The sequence below is a fragment of the Quercus robur genome, chromosome 2, assembly GCF_932294415.1.
Source record: "Quercus robur chromosome 2, dhQueRobu3.1, whole genome shotgun sequence".
Lineage (NCBI taxonomy): Eukaryota > Viridiplantae > Streptophyta > Magnoliopsida > Fagales > Fagaceae > Quercus > Quercus robur.
Genome location: NC_065535.1, coordinates 75,338,011 through 75,359,379, shown reverse-complemented (window position 1 = coordinate 75,359,379; position 21,369 = coordinate 75,338,011). Strand labels below are relative to the sequence as shown.

The following is a 21,369-nucleotide window of genomic DNA, read 5'->3' as shown; positions in this document are numbered from 1 at the left end:
TGGGGATTGAAAATAAAGATTTTGGTTGCCATGAAAGTCGATTGGATTGGTGAAATTGACACCAAATAGAATGGCACTCCATGTTGCATGAGCTTTGAGCTTTTATTTTTAATAATGATCTAATCTTTAATCAAGTGTAAAGGTATAGACCTTGCCAGCAGATGGGAACTATTAATTATTAATCCTAGATCTCTTTATTAAATATCAGCTTCCAAAAAAAATAATAATTCAAAATGTGTTAACCAATTTAGCTACAACAACTTGACTTGGGGACAACACCATTTCAAGGGTAAGGATACCCATTCAGATGTGGACAAGTGGCAAGTGTTTTAGACATCCTAATGTTCTAGCCCAAGTGGGTTCGTATAAGTAGACGTTTACATCAAAATGGGAGGGAAAAAAGAAAAAAGAAAAAAAGCCGTGTGGTGTGGATTGGCGAGAGAGAAAGTGAGCAAGAAAGAGAGACAGAGAGAGGCCCTTCGCATCATCTGTAAGTTTTACTTCTTTTTTCTGTTTGTTTCTCTAGATTTCGGATATTGATTTGATTAGCTAGAAAAATGTAACCAAAAACAGCAAGTTTCTTTCTGGCATCTCTTATGTAAATAATTTGCAATGGCTATCTTACCTTTTCTTTCCTGATGTTCTGCAATTTGCAAGAGCTGGTTTTCTTTGGTTTCTTTCTTTCTTTCTTATCCTTCTTGGGCAAACAAGTTTTGCTTTAACAGCTTCTTATTGAACAGACATGTGAAGCAACTCTGCTACATCCCCTGAAACTCTTTTTCTTTCATGGGAGATATATGCTTTGTAAATATTATCGTTTCTTTTTTTTTTTCTTGGTCAGTGTTTTGAGATTTGAGAATTTCGTGGCGGATTAGTTCGGAAATGAAGAGACTAGAAGACGATCGTGGCTCTTCACAATCCAAGCAGCCGTCTTGTTCTCTGAGTGGAGACACGTAAGTTTCTTTCTCTGTACGCTTTAATTTCTCTTTTGTTGATTTTAACTTTTTTATTTTTAGGTAGAAGTAGAATTGTTTGATTCCTTAGGTTCTGTTTGGTTCACTCAATAAAAAGTTTCTGTTTTTGGTTTGCTAAAAAATGTTTCATGGGAGGGTAGTGTTTTGCCCCAATTTAAAAAAAAAAAAAAAAAAAAAACCTCTAATGCTTTTTCTTGGTGATTTTTTGCATGATGGAATTTGCTGAATTTTTGTGAGGGAAGAGAGATATGGGTTATATTTCTATACTATTGTTTGAATTTGAAACATGCTCTTGGATGGTTTTGTAATGGTTTCTGCTTGTTGTAATTGGATTTTTATTTTTAGGCAAGTTTTCATGTGAAAGATTGGAATTTTTTTCCTTTTGTGGGTTTTTTTTTTTTTTTTGGTTGATTACAACAATGGGGGGAGGGATTCAAATCTTAGCTCTCCAAGCAGACAATGCCACTAATGAGAAATTTGAACCATGGGTATCAGCAAGTTTTAAACTTTTGTACTCTCATAGAGATCACATTGATGGTATGAATATATTCTGTTTATTGAATAACTGTGCTATAGATGTTCAATAGTCTGGGGTGAATTGTTATGCTATATATATATATATATATATATATATGTTGATGTGAAGAGATGGGCAATCCCAAGTCCCAGCGAGCGGTCTCGGTGATACCTCTCGGGAACTAACAATGAATGTTGCCAAAACCTATCTCATGGAAGTGGAGGAAACGTTTCAAGACCAAAAAGAGAAATGTGAAGAGTTTCTTAAGCTCATGGATGATTTTGAGGCTCAAAGGTACAGTAATTGCATGTATGAAGTTTTTGTCTTGGATTAATGGAACATTGCATCTAAAACCTAACGGATTATGCCATTGTTTGTTCTTACAGAACTGATACTGTTGGCTTCATTTCCAAAGTGAAGGAATTATTTGAAGGGCATGTTAACTTGATTTCTGGGTTTAACACCTTTTTGCGAAGGGGAATGGAATAACCTTTGAGGATGATGAGGCTGCTCCACCAAAGAAACAGCCGTCTGGTTCTTCACCTGAAGACTTGTAAGTTTATTTCTCCGTATTCTTTTCTCTTTTGTTGTTTTTACAGTTGTTCCTTTGTTCTGTTTGATTTGCTAGAAAATGTTTTGTGCGAGGGTAGATTTTTTTCTTTTTTCAAATTTTAAACATCTCTAATGTTTTTGCTTGGTGATTTTTTATATGATGGAATTTTCTGAATTTTTTTGAGGGAAAAGAAATATGGGTTATATTTCTGTTCTATTGTTTGAATTTGAATCATGCTCTTGCCTGGTTTTGTAATGGGTTCTGCTTGTTGTAATTGGATTTTTATTTTAGACAAGTTTTCATGTGAGAATTTTTTAAGTGGTTTGTGACAAATGAAATATTAGAGCGTTTTATTTTTGTGATTAGTTTGTGTAGAATTCATCACCAACTTTAGTTTGGACGGTGAAACATTTTTCATGTGTTATTTGTTTGCATATTAGGGACAATAGCTTAGGCTAGGCGAAGAGAAGTTCAAGAAGCAAATGTGTTGCCTTTGTTGACTTTTCTTTTACCAAGTTTTTCTACATTTTCAACACGAAGGTTTGTAGGAGTTAATGGCTTGTTTTTTAATATAAAGGCCTTCTACGGATTTTATCCAGCATCCAAAAAGAAGAGTGTAGTAGTCCAATAAGTGTTGTTTCTACAAAGAGTAGTATTTAACAAGTGTAAGGGAAATAGCAAGAGAGAAATAGTGAAAGTAGCGTGCGTAGCAAAGTGTGTACTGTATTAAGCATCAATAAAACTTCTATTTTAATAATAACTCATTTGAGTATTCTATTTGAGTGTGGTGAGATTTATCACAAAGTATTTGACAAGATACTTTCTCTTTTAGTGTCAAATTTATTTTGACAAAGCTTCTGAAGTGGCAATTCTCTACAGTTTGCCGTTGAAATTGACCGAGTGTCATGCGATCAGCAGAAAGTAATAAACTTTTGAGGGCACATTTATAGGTTGTGATTTATCAAACAACTTTGCTATAGAGTCTGGGATGAATTGTGGTTGTACTAATATTTTGAACATATACATATACATACATATATATATATATATATATTTGTGGATTTGAATCTGTGGGCAATTCCAACTCCCAGTAGATGGTGGTGATGGTGGTGGTACTCTTGAGGAAACTAACAATATATGATGCCTGGACCTATCTCAAGGAAGTGAAAGAAACGTTTCAAGACCAAAGAGAAAAATATGACATGTTCCTAATGGTCATGAAAGATTTTAATGCTCAAAGGTACACTCATTGCATTTATGAAGTTTCGTCTTGGATTAATGGAACATTGCGTCTAAAACCTAATGGATCGTGCCATTGTTTTTACTTGCAGAATTGACACTGTCGGCATCACGACCAGATTGAAGGAATTATTTAAAGGGCATAATAGCTTCGATTTCTGGGTTTAACATCTTCTTGCCAAAGGGACATGAAATAGCCCTTGACGATTATGAGGCTCTTCCACAAGAGAAGAGGGTTGAATGTCAGGAAGCTATCAGCTTTGTGGACAAGATAAAGGTGAAAATATTGTTTCGCTCTGTTGAATTTCAACTGCAAATGTTGGTTCCTTGCGGTTTAATGAGGACCTTTGTTCCTACTGATACGCTTTCAAAATGATGAACATGTTTATAAAGCATTCTTAGACATTTGGAATAAGTACTGGAATGAGCACAAGGACATAAATGATGTCTACAATGAGGTAAATATATGCTATGGTTCTGTTTGTTTTGCTGCTCTTTTTTTGGAAAGTTTGCTTGTTAATGTAATTTTCAGTATTCTAGAAGGTTTTTGTCTTACAATTTCAGATTTACTCTCTTTTCAATGGTCATGCGGATTTGCTTGATGAGTTCAGAAGATTTCTTCTGGAAGCTGCATATCTTTCAGCAGAGGATTTTGGTTTGTGAACTGTGAACTAGATAAAGGTGAATATATTGTTTTGCTCTGTTGAATTTCAACAGCAAATGCTGGTTTCTTGCGTTTTAGTGATGAATTTATTTTCTACAGAAACACTTTAATCAAAACGATAGACATTATAAAGCATTCGTAGACATTTTAAAAATGTACAGGAGGGAGCACAAGTTCAAAACTAAGGTCTACAATATGTTATGGCTCTGTTTGTTCACTGCTCTTGTTTTATTGGAAAGTTTCTTGTTCATGTAATTTTCAGTATTTTTAGTGGCCTTGATTTTTTTAGTTTTCCTAGTGGTTTTGTTTACAATTGTTAGTTTGCCACTCTTCTCTATGATGATCACCCGGATTTGCTAGGTGAGTTCACTATATTTCTCCCAAAAGCAGCATGATTTTAGCATGCAATATTCCATATCTACGAAATTGAATTGAGTGCTCCAATGAGTGGAAAAACTGAATTGGCATGCCCACATACATGTGGAAGCTACTAGTAAAATATTTCACCATTGTCATTTCCATTTATGTTTTATTTTTTATATCATCATATTAGAGCTATCTCATTAGAACAAGTAAAATATTTCCTTCCCAGTTTTGAACTGGATTTGCCTCTTCACATGGGTTTGCCTCACCCTGAAAAGGAGACGAGATGAAGACGAGACACTCATGATCTGATCCTGTCTTGTTGCCATTCCTATTCTCAAAAGGCCAAACACTATGTTACAACAAACAAAGAAAAAGACTTTGAGACGTCACCCCCAAGTATTTCACATTTTAAAGAATTATTTGGCACAGAGATCACGGAGAGAGAGAGAGAGAGAATATTTTCCATACTTGTGTACCCACATATGGGCTTTTGGGATCAATAACTTCATTGAAATTTAAAAGAGAACAAAGTTTACACATATATTGGGTATAGGCACAAGTTACAACTAGGTATAGATACAAGTTACAACTCGAGCATTTTGTGGGGGAACAAGAATTTGTAACTTTGGCCCTTTCTGAAAGAACCACCCATATGGCCAGGTTGATTGGTCAAGTTGATTAAATCCTGTGGGGTACCCGGAATGGTACACTTAATTTGCAAATGCCTTGAATAACCTTAAATATTGAATGGCCTTAATTAATTTGCATTAAAAAATTAACTCACAATATGCATCCCATGGAACCTTATCTTTGATTAAAGATACAATTAGAATTAGGCAAAGAAAGGATATAAAAAGAGAGGGTTGCAGATCATAGCAATTTTGTAAAACTTCCATTCTAACGATCTTAACAAATTTATAATACCATAAAGCAATACAAACACATATAAAGAATCCCTCCAATTATAAAATTCCAGCTATTCTATGTCAGGTAACACAACTTATACCAGTCTGAACTCTGAATTGTGGCAGCCCCCTCTAGTCATGAAAAAGATGCTTAGTTTAGCCCTTAAGCATTCACTATTACGCTTGTGTTTAGAGAAAAATCTAGACAGTAATGGACTATGCGTCGATTCATATTATCATAGATTACACAACATTCACGAAGGACAAGATAAGGGATAAAGAAATTTCATTTTGTTCTTTATTCTTTAATGTGTTGAGATGTAAAATGTCAATCATTTTAAGTGAATAAGAACATATGAGATTCTAAACAAATGACCATATGATAAGTAGCTTTTCTTATAAAAAAAAAAAAAATGTATAACAAGGAGAGACAGTGATTTGTCTAAGAGTGAGAATCATAACCTAAGAAGACAAGCTAATCTGACATCTTTCAATTACATTCTGTAGTTCAATTAGTTAGATTCTGAGTCTTTGTCAGGTGACTCATCCTCCATTTGCAGGGTCAAATTTGGAGATGCTCTGCTTTTATATTGCTGGACTATCAAAACTGATGCTGTTGTTGAGAAATCAGGTGAAGTCAACAAACTTCCTACAGGCCCCAGTTCTGGGCAATCACTCCTGCTTAAATCCAAGGCTGCTTCACATTCAGGCATTCGACCAACCAAAAACAGATTGCAGCACTTTAGCTCACTGAGCACAGCAATTGTATCTGCAGCATTTCTGACCAATTTCTCTTCATATTTGATGGAGTCATCCTTGGCCATATTCTGCTTGAATTTAGCAAGGAACTCCTCATCTGATGACCTCAATTCGGTGCTAGAAGAGGAGTCTATATTCACTCTGACAATTTCTCCCATGCTTTCAGGTTCCACTATGAAACGAATGACCATTAGTCTTATACCAGGGTGTTCAGCCATGCGAACCCCATAAGCAAGGGCTTCACGGTCATCACAGCCCCCAAAGAAGGGGACTATAATGAAATAAGAAACATTACTCGCTGCTACTTGAGTGGTTCCACCAAGTCCACGATCAACCAAAATCCCTACTGAGCACTGTGCATGTTCAAGAACCTTAAGATTAACCAAGACAAAGTCATTTCGGGTAGTCTCGAGTGAACCATCCACTCTTTGGTGCTTATGGAATGGAAGAATTATAATTGCAGCTCTATTTGTCTCAGCAGTGTTACAGATGTCTTCATGCATGTCTGACATTGATGAGATTGCTTTCATTGACCGGATGGACACATGACTTAATTGCCTGTAAGCCTCAAACGCCACAACAACATGGTTAGAATCTGATTGCTGGCTCTTATTCCAGAAGGGCAACCCATGTTTTCTTGCCTTATGTACCATTATTATAGCTGAGGACCTCTCAGAGAGTTCCATGAGGTGCAGTGCATCCACAGAAAGTCCTTCACGCTTCTCAGATCCTCTTGAGGCCTCAAGGAGGTTAATAATTGATGGAATGTTTCTTGCACTGTGGTAGCAGGTCAAAATCCTAAGTTGGGTATTTGGATTCTTCCTTTCAATTGTTCTATTCTTGTAATCAGCCATTCTTTTCCTTTTTTCTGGCTTATATATTGCCATGACAATAGGTGTGGTGATGAAGGTAGTGAACAGGGCCATTAGAACCATAATGGCAAAAGTCTGGTCGTTCAATACCTGCAAATGGAAAAGGCAAAGCTGTTAGAACCATAAGATCTTGATTCCCACCATAAACTGAATGAACACTGACATTACCTTTCTATCTTTACCAATGTTGAGAACAATGAGTTCAACCAAGCCTTTAGTGTTCATTAGGAATCCCAATGTGAGAGCTTCACGGAGAGGTGCTTTGCAAAGAAGAGTCACCAAAAGAGTGCCAAATATCTTCCCAAAACAGGCAGTAAATATGACTAAAACCAGAAGACCCCATGATTGAAGCCCCTGAATTGTGGCTATATTTGTCCTCAATCCACTTGAAACAAAGTACAGTGGCAGGAAGAGACCAGATACAAGATCCTCAACTTTTTCCACAAGAGTGCCTGCAAATGGCCCATCCTTTGGTATGAGAACTCCAATCACGAAAGCACCGAACATGGCATGAATTCCAATAGCATCAGTAACAAGCCCAGCAGCCAGAACAACGGCCAATGTAGCACAAATGTAAGTCTCTTTTACTGGCTCGCCTTCATGGCATCTCTGGGCTATCCATTTGAAGATTGGGGGAACAATCAAAATTGCACAAACAAAAAAAACGCAGCCAGATAAGAAGATCCAAAGCGGGACAAGGGAAGATTTGCCAGTGCCAGAGAGTGCAATGGCAAGAGCAAGTAGAATCCAAGCAGCCACATCATTGACTGCTGCAGCTGACATAGCCATTTTTCCAACATCAGTGGTTAAAAGTTTCAGTTCAGCCAGAATACGAGCTAAGACAGGGAAGGCAGTTATGGAGAGGGCCACACCCATGAAGACAAGAAACGCATTTCCATTTACACCTTTAGATATTGTTTCTTTTAGGACGTATGAGGAACCAATTCCTAATGCAAAAGGAAGGCTGATTCCTGCAAGAGCAATGCCCAATGCTTTCTTTCCAGTCCGACGAAGAGATTTAGGATCTAACTCAAGTCCTGCCAGAAATAGAAATAATAGAAGACCAATGTTTGCTAGAGTATCTAAGACTGGGAGACTTTTTGGTGGGAAAATTGCTTGCATATAGCTTTTGCTTCGTCCCAGAGCTGATGGCCCAAGTAATATTCCTCCCTTTCAAATAGCAACACAAGGTAAACTCACTAAAATGTAAACAAATTTAAGCAATGGTAGCTATTTCTGTCTGGCTGAGTAATTTTAAATGTGAAAATGTCAATTTGGTGAAATCCATAGAGCAGGCTCCATAACTCCAACATTTTACGTTATTCAGTGATCTGACCTACGTAAAACAGTTATTTCTCTTTCTTTTCTTTTCTTTTTTTAATCTTTTTCAAAAGCAACCACTATTCCTCTGTTCTGAAAAGTAAACCTTCCAAGGGGAAAAACAAATAAAAAACAGTAGATGGGTAGATAGATAAATACACGCGCAAACAAGAATGCAGGTGTATTGAACCAAGTGATTGTTTAAACTCAAAAATAAAACTTCTTTTGTATTTTACAAGGTATTGCGACTGTAACTGACAAATTTGTGGCACCTAAACCACATCATGAGAACTCCAAGTTTACACCATAAACTGGAAAACTTTTAACCCACATAGGTTTTCTTATTAGCTTTTTAAACTTCAAATGTTGAGGGGGAAAATTTAGTAAAGGACCTATGCACTACTCTTTAATATCTGCCTTAAGGGATTAAAGTGATAGTGGGTGCACAAAAGTATGTCATATCAAGCAAGAGAAACTGATATTTAATTAAATTTAATGCAAGTATGGGAAGAAGAAATGAACTTACAATTATCTCTGCAATAACTCGTGGCTGTCTTAATGGCTTTAGGATGAAAGCCAGACCCCTTGTAACTACAAGTACAAGGCATATCTGCAAAATGACAAGAGGCAGTGTAAATTGAAGAGGATCATCTCCCTGAAATATTCCATTTGATGTAGGTTTCATTGGAGATGGACATATCAGTCTTGCTGTAGCGTTGGAAACCATTTCGCTTTAACGAAGTCCACAAAAATTAGTTTACTTCAGAGCCTGCAAAGAGAGATATCTTATCAGACTCAAACTAAAACCTGATTGAGATTAGACTTGAGTTTGCATGGTATTCCTTGTTTACCACCACAAGAAATCCACTAGCATCCTCTACATCATACCAAACAACTTTGAACCTACACACACACACAGTCACACACATGTGGAGACCCACCTTCCATCTCTAATGATGATGTCTAATAATCCAACTTTAAAGATAATAATGTTCTCTAAAGGTGATATCTTTGAGCCTAATAATTCCGCTTAAAAGATATTCATGATCTCTAAAAGGTGACATCTTTACTCTTTATCATTACACAGTCAATGTGGACTCCGTTCATGCACCAAACTACAGTAGAATGAGTACCCGTTTGGGTACTGATGAAAAGGCAGCGACTCGCTTCTTCTTTTTTATTTTTTTTGTTAGATGCACGCTCTGTGGCTGTGTTGTGTTTTCAGTGGGTCCCGTGCACTGTTCGCGGGACCCACAAACCTTTTTTTCAACAAAACTTTCATTAAAAATTGGTCCCATAGCATTATTCTCACATTTAAAAATTATTTTGCTACAGTGTTTTCAGTTTTTCAGTTTTTAGTTTTTAACAAAATAAGCAGTATCCAAACACACCAATCTCCCAGAAAGAATAAATGACAAGAATAAATCACCAATTTTTATTTTGCATGGGGTTCTCAAAGAAGAGGTGTATATGGCCCAGCCTCAAGGCTATGTTGATCCTGCCTTTCCTCAACACGTCTGCCTCCTTCACAAAGCTCTTTATGGTCTCAAACAAGCCCCTAGAACTTGGTTTGAAAGGTTTACTTCCCAATTGCTGCACATTGGCTTTTGTGCTTCTACTGCAGATGGTAATCTCTTTATTTTAAGGCATGGCTCTTCAATTGTATTTCTATTGCTATATGTGGATGATATAATAATCACAAGCAACAAATCCAGTTTTGTCTCTTTTATTATCAAGTTGTTGGGGATGGATTTTGATCTCAAAGATCTTGGTTTACTCCATTACTTCCTTGGCCTGCAAATTGACTACACTTCTTCTCGATTATTTTTTCATCAGACCAAATATGCCTCTGATCTCCTTAAGAAGTTTGGCATGACTGATTGTAAGCCATGTAAAACTCCTTCCTCACCTAACTCTCATCTTCTACCTAATGATAGTCCAGTGTTATCTAATCCTACATCCTATAGGAGCTTGGTTGGTGCCTTACAGTATCTTACCTTTACAAGACCTGATCTCTTATTTGCTGTCCAACAAGCATGTTAACATATGAGTACTCCTACTCAAAATCATCTTCAGGCAGCTAAACGTATTCTTAGATACCTTCAAGGCACATTGCACTTTGGAATTGCATTCACTTCTGGTCCCATTTCCTTATCTGCTTACAGTGATTCTGATTGGGCTGGGGACCCTGCAGATAGGAGATCCCTCATTGGTATGGTGTTGTTCTTTGGCAATTAGAACTAGAAGTGATGGATTTGTTGCCTGTGATTATTATATCATCCACATATAGCAACAGAAATACAATTGAAGAGCCATGCCTAAAATAAAGAGATTACCATCTGCAATAGAAGCATAAAAGCCAATGTGCAGCAATTGGGAAGTAAACCTCTCAAACCAAGCTCTAGGGGCTTGTTTGAGACCATAAAGAGCTTTGTGAAGGAGGCAGACATGCTAAGGAAAGGCAGGATCAACATAGCCTTAAGACTGGGCCATATACACCTCTTCTTTGAGAACCCCATGCAAAAATGCATTACTGACATCTAACTGCCTTAATTCCCAACCAAATTGGACAGCCAAAGCTAGGAGAATCCTCACAGTAGCAGGCTTCACTACAGGACTGAAAGTCTCATCATAATCCATGCCATATTGTTGAAGATATCCCCTTGCAACCAATTTGGCTTTATATCTTGCTATAGAGCCATCACTATGCCGTTTCAACTTATAAACCCACTTGCAAGTGACCACATTTTTATGAGGAGGAAGAGGGACTAAAGACCATGTAGCTTGCTTCTGTAAAGACTGAAACTCAGCATCCATAGTAACTACCCATTGAGAGTGTTTAGAAGCAATAGTGAAAGAAGGAGGTTCTGTGATGGTGTAATCAGCTTGAACCTACATAACTCTAGGCTTATAGATACCATGCTTTGACCTTGTGAGCATTGGATGAGAATTAATGGAGACAGGAACAATGGCATTAGACTCAGATACACTAGGAACAGTTTGTGAGGAAGATAGAGGAGGAACAGGAGCAGTAATAGACAAGGAAGTAGGAATAGAGGAAGGAACAGCCAAAGGTGGAGGAACAACAGGAATAGGAATTGATGAAGAAAGAAAAGAGGGAAGAAGAGAAGATGTGAGGTCAGGAGGTGTGGAAATAGCAGCAGACTCAGTAGAAGAAGTATGGACAGATTTATCAACAATTTGTGTAGGTGTAGAAAACCAATTAGATAGAGATGAGGAGAAGGGAAGATGAGGATCAGTAAAACTAGAATCATGAGCAAAAGAAAAGAGAAACTCATTAAACAAAACATGACAAGCAATGTATATTCTGTTAGAGGTTGGATCAAGGCATATATAACCTTTAGAAAGTGGAGGATAGCCTAAAAAGACACAAGGTTTAGATCTGGGCTGCAACTTATTTTGGTTAAAAGGTCTAAGGTATGGATAGCAGGCATAACCAAATGCCTTAAGAGCATGAAGAGATGGGGGTTTTGAATAAACTCTCTCCCAAGGTGAGTGAAAACCTAAGACTGAAGAAGGCATTCTATTTATAAGATAAGTTGCAGCAGAGAAAGCATAGGACCAATAATTGAGAGGAAGATGAGACTGGTATAGAAGAGTAAGACCAGTTTCAACTATATGCCTGTGCTTCCTCTATGAAACACTATTTTGCTCAGGAGTGTGAGGGCAAGAAGATTGGTGGAGAATACCAGAAATTGAACAAAAGGATTTAAAATCATTGTTAATGTACTCAGAGCCATTATCAGTCCTAAGAATCTTAAGTTTAGAACTGAACTGAGTTTCAACCATGGACTTCATTCTTATGTTTGAGAAGAAATAACCAAGTAAACCGTGAGTAATCATCAACAAAAATTACATAGTAATTGAAACCAAGTAGAGAAGTGAGTGGAGAAGGACCCCAAACATCACTATGCACAAGTTCAAGAAGTGAAGTGGAAACAAGAGGTGTTTTATTCAAATGAAACCTGTGCATTTTAGCACTTATACAGAATTCACAAGATGAACAAACATCATCAATCTGAGACAAAGAAATAGAAGGAAATACAGGTTTTAAAGCAGAAAGTAAAATCTTAGAGCTTGGATGCCCAAGTCTATGATGCCATAGCAGAATATGATGTGGTTTGATAGTGACAAAAGCAGGAGTCTGGACAGAATTGAGGCAGGAAGTTGAAGACAGATCATGATTAGAAGGAATAGGGTAAACTCCATCTTTACTCAACCCTGCATAGAGGATCTTCCCCATGGGTAAATCCTGAATTAAGAACTTATGCGCATCAAAATAACAAAAAGCATTATTTTGAAGGCAAAGTTTATGAACAGAAAGAAGATTGGAAGCAAGGTCAGGCACTCTTAGAATGTTATCAAGCCTAAAGTTATGAGTTAAGGTTCAAAGCTCACCATTACCAATGTGAGTCACTGGTAGTTCTTGGCCATTGCCAACTGTGACAGTCTCTGATCCTTGAACTGGTTGCTGCATGAGGGAGAGTTGTGACAAGTTAGGAGTCACATGGTCTGAGCAACCTGTGTCAGTAAGCCAAGCATTGGAAGCTTGAACTTGAGCTGCATTAGCCACCATAGAAGCAAGTTTTGCAGGTGGATGCCTCCCTTATATGTGAAATCCATTCTATGGTAACAATCAAGAGCTGAGTGTTCATTCTTGCCATAGATCTGACAGATAGGCCTGCTTGATTGACTTGGATTCTGGTTAGATGATTGCTTAGTTTGATTATAGGTCTGAAATTGAGGGGAAAATCCTGAATTGAAATTCTGAAACTGACTGGGATTGGAATAACTACCACCACCATAGTGAGAACCTCCTCCAAAATTATGAATATGACCTCGACCTCTTCCTCTCTGATTATTATTCCTACCACCTCTTCCTTGTTGAAACCCTTGTGAGTGAAATTTTGCAACCATAGCCAGAGAAGCTAAATCAACTGTATTAGATCTCTTTTTAATCACTCTCTCTTCAGCATTGAGTAAAACATTCAATTCCTCAACTGATAATACATCACTTCTAGTTCTAATTACTGAACTAAATGAATCATATTCAGAGGGAAGACCATCAAGAATGATGTGAAGGAGCTCTTTATCATCCACAAACACAGAAACAGCAGCCAATCTATCTCTGGCTTGCTTAATTTTCTGAAAATATCCATCAATGGAATCAACACCTTTCTTGATTGCATTTAGCTCATTTCGTAGGCTCATCACATGAGACCTTGAGACAGATGCAAATTTTTTCTCTAACACTTTCCAAACTACTCTAGCAGATTTCTGCTCAACTGTAAGAGCAAGAATTGCAGGAGAAAGTGTATTCAAGAAGGTGAACATGGCTTGTTCACGATTCTTCCAAGCTATGAAAGCTGGATTAACCTCAGCAGTGAAATTACCAAATGAATCTTTAAGAAATCTATCTGGAGCACTGATTGAGTCATCAAGAACATCAATCATAGAGTAGGTATCAAGAATTACCTCTATTTGGTGTTTCCATACAATATAGTTTCGATAATCGAGCTTCATAGTCATCATGGATGACATGTTTGATAACAGCAACAGTGAAGTATTCACTGGTAAGCTTGCAGTAGCCATAGCAGGCAGAGTAGTTGAAGCAGATGCTAAAGAAGACGAACCAGAAGGAGCAGAAGCCATTGAAACAGATCAAGGCTCTGATACCATGAAAACTTCTCTCAAATCTAGAATTTCTATCACAGAAAACTTGAGAAGAAGAAACAGAGAAAAGAAAGAGAAACAGAGAGAGAATAAAAGCCGAAAAATTCTTTAGAAATTATCTCATTGAATACAATTCACGATACAATTACAATGGAGGCTACAATCTATATTTATACATACAGAGTGAGGGAGAGAGAGAGCGAGTGAGATTGATAACTGCCTCACACGTGCTCTAACAGACTCACACACGTGCACTATTCTCTAACAGACTCACACACGGGTATCCCAGAACTAACCAACTGATAATTTTACAAATATACTAAAAACAGTGCCGTTTCCTTTAATAAGGGAACAACTACATCATACACAAAACGACACTGTTCCTTTTAATGAGAAAGGGTGATGTTTTGTTTTAACTTTCCTTTATGTTTGCCCAGCCTTATACATGACAGCGTTTTGATGGAAGTAGCCGTTGGAGTTTCTTCTTCTTCCTCATGATTTGAATGTGCTGGACTTCCAGTACTGCTATGGCTTTCATTTCAGGAGCATGTGATCAAATATAAACACATCAATGCATAATCTAATTATATCCTTAACTTAATCCTACTTTAGATCAATTTGACTAAGATTAAAATATACAATTTTATTTTTCTTGACTTCAATCAAACTCAAACTTAATTATAAATTTTGATTAAAAAAATGAATAAATAAATATACCAGGAAAATAAATAAAATGGTTCATAGATTTTCATTTAGGGAATCTTTGGTAGACTGTAATAGACATTGTAATATAATAGATATTCCTATGGCATAACTATTCGGTTGTTTGGTTATGTTTTTATTACAATGAATAGTTATTCCTTATGAATAGCTATTCTTCAAAATGAGGAATAACTATTCCTTATCAAAGGTACTGAATATCTATTCCTTTACCTTATGTAATAATTTTTAAAAAAAAATTCCTAAAAAGCCATTAGTTGCCACGTCTTCAAAGGGAAAGAAAATAAATTTTCCCAGTTGTTAATTATTAGCTCTATTTTGAACACCCTAAAATAAGTGTATTTTAGGAAATTTGACTTTAAAATGATTTAATTACACCTTTTTTTTATACTCTACTAAATTGTGGATGCATATTCAGAATTCTATTCCTAAATGTTCACCAAACTAATAAATAGTAATACTTATTACATTCCAACTTCATGTATTCCTTGTAATACTTATTCCTATTTCCATGTAATAATCATTACAATGTACCAAACGTGCCGTTAATAATCTCTAAACAAAACCAGTCCCTAGAAATATCTAGATTAATATATAAAATTTTATTTTTCTTGACTTCAAACAAGCTGAAACTCAATTATAAGTTTTGATAAAATAATAATATATAAATGAATAAATAAACCAGGAAAAAAGTCCAAATATATACTGCTTCTATAAGGCTTTCATCACACAATTTTTGCCTGATAAAATTGACCCACTTAAGTCAATGTTCCACTAAATTCTTGTTTAATAATCTCTAAACAAAACCAGTCCCCAGAAAATGCATGTGTTTTCCACTTTTCCTTACTGTGCACAAACACATTATTCAATATATCTACATATCTAAACCAGAACTCAGGTTCAACAAAAGAACAAACGAAAAAACATTCTCCATTAATCTAAACGCAACCCATCAAAACATTAGATTTTTAGACAACAAAAAACAGACCCCAACTGATCAAAACGAATAAAGAAGCCAATGGAGTATAATGGTTACCTGCCCATGGCCAGAACTCGCTGACACAATGGATCAGATTCGAACCAGAGCTTTAAGTTGAGCAGAGAAAAGGTATTTGTCAGGTCCAAAAGTTTTTTTTCTCTTATGAAGTCACAAAACAAAAAGTAGTGTGAGTTAAGGCTTGGGTGGCATTTTATAAGAGAAAATTAAGGAAGAAGAGTTCTTATTATAGGAGTGAACTTTGTCAACTCCTTGGTCAGTTTATATGTGTGCACAGATATCCTGGGCCCACCAACTCATGTTAGAGTCAAACTCGGACACAATGACTATAGGTGTTACGTAACTATGGATATTTGATTAGATTTTTTTAACAATATCAACTTCAATCCGAGAAGGACTATATTTGACATCTATAGTGTTAGGTTCTAAAGACTTAGAATTTTATGTATTTAGAACTCTAATGTGTATTGTTGGCAAACCATGATCAAAACAAGATGTTTAGTTGTGTTTAGACTTGCTCAAAGTTGGTTCATTTATGTAAAGTTGGAACAAATTGATGCAGAAATTATTATTGCTTCTTGGCCTGGTTTGATCGATCGAAGCTAAGGCTCGATCGATAGAAAATCGGGTCAGATGTGTTTTCTGCAGAATTCCAACTCAGCCCTAGTTTGTTTTAAAACGTTTAGGGTTTTGTAATTTTCCCTAGGTATAAAAGGCAAACTCTACCCACGTTTTAGTGTTGCTCATATTGCTATTTGTGTAAATCTCTTGTGAGATCTGTGAAGAGCTTTCCTTTACACAAGCTTAGGATTATCAAGAAGGAGATTTCTTCAAGAGTTTGATGATCATTCAGTTGCTGCCATAAGAACTTAAAGAAACACAAGCGGGTATGCTTGTACTTGCTAGAGAATCTAAGAAAAAAGGAGTCCGTGGTTTCGGAGATTGTACGTGGTCGTGTCAATAAGTTTCTACTGGTGGGTAGCAATAGGATGTTAGTGGTCTAAGTCCTGTTGAAAAACTTCGATTCTTTCATAGTGGATTCAGGTTTATCTTGAGGATAGCTAGGTTAAATCCTCCCCAGGTTTTTACTGGTTTGGTTTCCTGGGTGATCATATCATTGTGTTATTTTTCTTTCCGCTGTTTTGCATGATATGATTATTTGATTGTGATAACCTAGATTTGGAATTTGGACTAAGTAACAACTTGGCTAATTACCTAGGTTAATCCAATTGTATTTTTAAGGGGTCTAAAAACTATCAAGTAGTATCAGAGCAAGTTGCTCTCTTATTGTTGATCTTTTGATCACTGAGCTAATCCTTGACCTCTGTTGTCATGGAACACGAACATTCTCTTGTTATTCCTCCTCACTTTGATAAGAGTCTGGAACTCCGTTGAATACGGATGGGAGAAGCCCACTACTCCTGTTAGTGAATGGCAAACTTCTCAAAAAGAAGTGGCTGCGTTCAATAGCAAAGCTATGAATGCTATCTTTAACGCTGTTTCTATGGAGGAATTTAAGAGAATCTCAAATGTTGAGGTTGCCCATACTGCTTGGAATATCCTCCAGACTGTGCATGAAGGCACAAAGGCTGTCAAAATCAACAAATTGCAGCAGTTAACTTCTAAATTTGAAAGCATCAGGATGTCTGATGATGAATCTTTTGATGAATTCTATACTAAACTTAATGATATTGTTAATTCTGCATATAACTTAGGTGAAATCTATTATCAACCTAAAATTGTTAGGAAGATTCTTAGATCTTTGACTAAAGATTTTAGACCCAAGATGACTGCCATCACTAAGAGCAAGGATGTGGACTCCATCCCTGTTGATGAACTTGTAGGATCTCTTCAATCCTGTGAATTGGACCTACCTAAAACTAGCAAATCCAAATCAATGACTCTTAAGTCAGTTGATGATGTTGATGTTGGTGGATTTGATGATGAGCTTTCTGCTACAGAGATTGCTTACTTTGCCAAGAATTTTAGGAATTTCCTTAAAAACAACAACAAAAGGGCAAGAGATAAGAACACTGCTGAACCTAGAAACTTTAGGAAGAATGATCTCACTAAGGTTAACAACACTAATAAACCTAGAGAAAAAGTAGGTCAATCTTCAAATAATTCTATGGGTTCTCAGTGTTTTGGATGTCAAGGTTTATGGTCACATGAAATCTGAATGTCCTACCTACTTGAAGTCTAAGGGTAAGGTTATGGCTGTAACCTTTAGTGATGGTGAAGTTTCTGATGATGAGTCTAGTTGTGACGAGGATGGAAACTTCATTGCTTTCACTACTATTGCTGTAGTCAATGAAAGCATATCTGCTGAAGAGAACCCTTATGATGGGGAACTCTCTGAGGACGCAAATCTTCAAGAAGCCTACAATAAACTTTGCAAAGTTGCTGCAAAGGATGCTATGAATGTTGAATTAGGCTTAAAGAAAATTGCATCTCTTGAGCTTGATAAAAAAAAAAATTTCTTGTTAAATTGTTTGATGCTACTGAACTTTTGAATAATGTAAAGACTGAGAACATGGTTTTAATTGATAAAGTTAAGAATTTGGAACATGAGCTTTTTGTTGCTAGAGAACAATCTAATAGGTTTGCTAGTTCCAAACTTGATCATATGCTAAATGTTCAAAAGTCTCCTTCTGACAAAACTGGGTTAGGTTTTGTAGAAAGCATCAATGTGTCTGCACCCAATTCCACTATCTTTGTTCCTTCATCTTCTTCTGAATCCCCTATGAGTGAGGTTATGAGTGAGGTTGTCAAACCTTTAGAAGTTACACCTCCTAGGAAGATTAGGGTTGATCTGAAAGAGTCTAAACCTAAACAACCTACTCTTTCTAAGGACAAGTCACATGATAAGCCTACATGGGTTTGTCATTTTTGTGAAAAGTCTGGACACATTCGTCCAAACTGTTACAAGCTGCAAGCTACTAAGAGAGAAAACAAACCAAAAGTACCTGTGCCTCAAGCACAAGATCCTATGGTACTCATTGGTGAATTGGTAAAGGCTCTAAACCTTTATTCCAATCCTGGAGTTGGTAATCATTCCCATGTGAATAAGAACTCCAATGCTCGTGGTGCATCTAAAAAGTTTTGGATGCAAAAGGCTCAATCTAATTGAATCCTTCTGACATGGTCCTTGTGCTTCATTGCTATTCTTTGTGACCATTATTCTTTGGTTTTTGTTTCCTCTGTTTCTAGGATTTGCATTGCATAACATTCATGCATTTCATTCTAGATTGTTTTTGTTTATTTTTTTCAAAAAAAAAAAAAGGAGAAAAAGGAACCAAATTATGTTTTGCACTATTTTCTTGGTTTTTGAAAACAAGGTTGGTCAATTTATTTTCACATAACATGTCTTTTGTACATGGTTTAGCCTTGATGAGCTTACTTATTGCACTTTACTAGTTGAAACTTTGTAGTGCATGTTGTGTAGGAAAGATGTTTATGCTTTTGATCACTTTGTCTTGATCTTGAAGTCACATGTCTTTAATTGTCGGACTTGAACCTTTAGAGAAAGGCATAAATAACCATCTCACCACTGTTCACTAGCTAATCACGAACACCTTAGTGCATATCGTAAGATTTTGTGCTTGAGAAAGTGTAGTACATGCACAAAAAGAACATAAGGTGTAGCCTTGGTTTAAATGTTAAAATTGGTGTGTACATTATTGGACTTAATGTTAAATCAATCAAATAAAATTGGTGTGTACATTATCCCAACTATTTTAATAAGTTTCTGAATAATTAAAATTTGTATGTACAATATGAGGCAAAATCAAGAAACTTACATAATTGCAAGCTTATGATCTAGGAGATGTGGGAGTTATATGATGTAACTTTTTTGGTAATAGTCTCTTTCAAATTCTATGTGATGAATTTTGTAGACTTTGTGTTTAATTGCTATACACATATCATCTCACATGTATCTCAAGTTTTTGCTAGCTGCATATACTACACGAGTTACTCTTTGCTAAACATTGTACATGTTACTGTGTGTGTCTTTGGTCTGACCAACTAAGTTTGCAAATACTTTGAGTTTTTGTGCAAAACATATTTGATGCTTAAGAATTTATGGAAAATGTTTGATAATCTTAATTTTGGGAAAACTGGGTTTAAAACTTTGTTTTTGAAATACATGTCATCACATACTCATGCATTTTGTTCATCAATTTCAATACTTTGAGGTATTTCTAAAATGTGTCTTTGTTATTTTCAAAACTGTGTTTTTTTCTCAAAAATTTTGTGAGCCTCTATCTGTTTCAATTGATCCAATCTTTTTTTGATCAATCGAAAGTGTTTTAAAATGTTTAAAGAAGCCTCTGTCTGTTTAGATTGATCCAAACTGTTTTTAGATCAATTGAAATTGTTTTGATATTGTTTGAAAAATTTTAAAGAAGCCTCTGTCTGTTTTGATCAATCGAAACTGATTTTCGATCAATCGAAACTCGTGAATCAGGTTTTTTAAAAAATCATATTTGACTTGTTCAAACCACTTTTTCAAAAACTTTTCAAAACTTTTTCTCTCTCTCCGACTCAGCAGGGCTCCACAACAAATTTTTTGTCGTTTTCCTCCTAATTTCTTGCAAGGTTTCTCTCTCCATAAGCCGGTATGTCCATATTACCCTTTCTTTTGCATTGCTTTTCATGTTTTCATGCATTATTTCATGATTTATGGGTATATTTTTGGACTATGCATAAATTGGTTTTTTTTTATTAATCAAGCCTTATTTTGTGAAATTGATCAACGGGTTTTGTTGCTATTATGATATATTCATGATCTATGATGGTTAATTTGATCAATTTGGGGTTTTGTGATAAATTAAAAATTATAGGGCTTGTATTGAACCCGAATTAGGGATTTTGTTAAAATTAGGTTTAATTGATGAAATTGGCTTGTTGTTTTGATGTAATTGATCATCTTTATCCGTTTTCTCTCATGTGTAATGATCAATTCGTCAATTTATTACAAATTGAACAAGTGGTTTTTCAAATTTTGGGGTTTTTGTTAGAAACTCTATGCTCAAGCCAATTTTGTGCATTTGAACTTAACTTGGACTTAGTCTCACTGCATTAGAGCATGCATCATGACATTTAAACTGTTTATGCATTATATAGATTTTTGTTCTATATTTTTTTTTGTGCTAACTTGCAATCTGCTCTTGGTTTTTTGCTTTTTTTTTTTTTTTTTTTTGTGTCTTGGTCCTTATCCTAGCACCATGCCTAAGAAGACTAGAGCCCATAGGACCCCCTCCACTTCCTCTAAGTCTCCCTCTAGGAGTGAGTTGTTTAGGAATGACAAAAGCAGAGAGGTCTATGAGAAACTGAACTGTAAGCGTAAAATTTGGGCTGAGCGTTCTGTTGTTTTAGATGAGGTAGATCCTACCATTAGGGCAAACCTTGAGAGTAGAGGTTGGCTGTCCTTGTTAGAGGTAGATCATCCACCCCCGATCGCTCTCATTAAAGAGTTCTTCTCGAATCTCTCTTGCCACATCTATGATTCCAACACCCTTGTTCGGAGTTGGATATGAGGTGTTGAGTTCACCATTACTCCTCGGGTAGTGGCTGATGCTCTTGGGGTTCCGGTCGTTAGGGAGCCTGTCTATCCCTATGAGGAGTCTCCACCCTTAAATGACGTTATGTCATACATCACTGGGTCTTCTATCCAGTGGGGTTCGGATCCTCAGATCACGTCTGCTGAGCTTACTAAGATAGCCTATCTTTTCTTTAGGATAGCATGTCATTCTTTGTGGCCTATTTCTCATCTTCACACCATCCCT

General features: G+C 36.2%; 1 protein-coding gene and 2 long non-coding RNA genes across 3 annotated transcripts; 2 read left to right on the top strand and 1 right to left on the bottom strand.

Moving 5' to 3' along the window:
- Window positions 1-176: 176 nt before the first annotated feature.
- On the top strand, window positions 177-3,389 carry LOC126715031 (uncharacterized). Its single transcript, XR_007651737.1, has 5 exons — window positions 177-490; window positions 842-1,785; window positions 1,878-2,044; window positions 3,205-3,284; window positions 3,376-3,389. It is a non-coding gene; the product is annotated as an uncharacterized LOC126715031 (long non-coding RNA).
- A 59-nt stretch (window positions 3,390-3,448) lies between these two features.
- Window positions 3,449-8,097, top strand: LOC126715032 (uncharacterized). The gene is made up of 3 exons (XR_007651738.1): window positions 3,449-3,741; window positions 3,848-3,964; window positions 5,779-8,097. It is a non-coding gene; the product is annotated as an uncharacterized LOC126715032 (long non-coding RNA).
- LOC126715030 (cation/H(+) antiporter 18-like) lies at window positions 5,495-9,072 on the bottom strand. Its single transcript, XM_050415460.1, has 3 exons — window positions 8,696-9,072; window positions 7,018-8,019; window positions 5,495-6,939 (listed from the first exon to the last, which is right to left on the bottom strand). Exons 1-3 carry the CDS (start codon window positions 8,894-8,896, stop codon window positions 5,731-5,733), a joined length of 2,412 nt encoding a protein of 803 aa, XP_050271417.1. The 5' UTR covers window positions 8,897-9,072; the 3' UTR covers window positions 5,495-5,730.
- Between the last annotated feature and the right edge of the window lie 12,297 nt (window positions 9,073-21,369).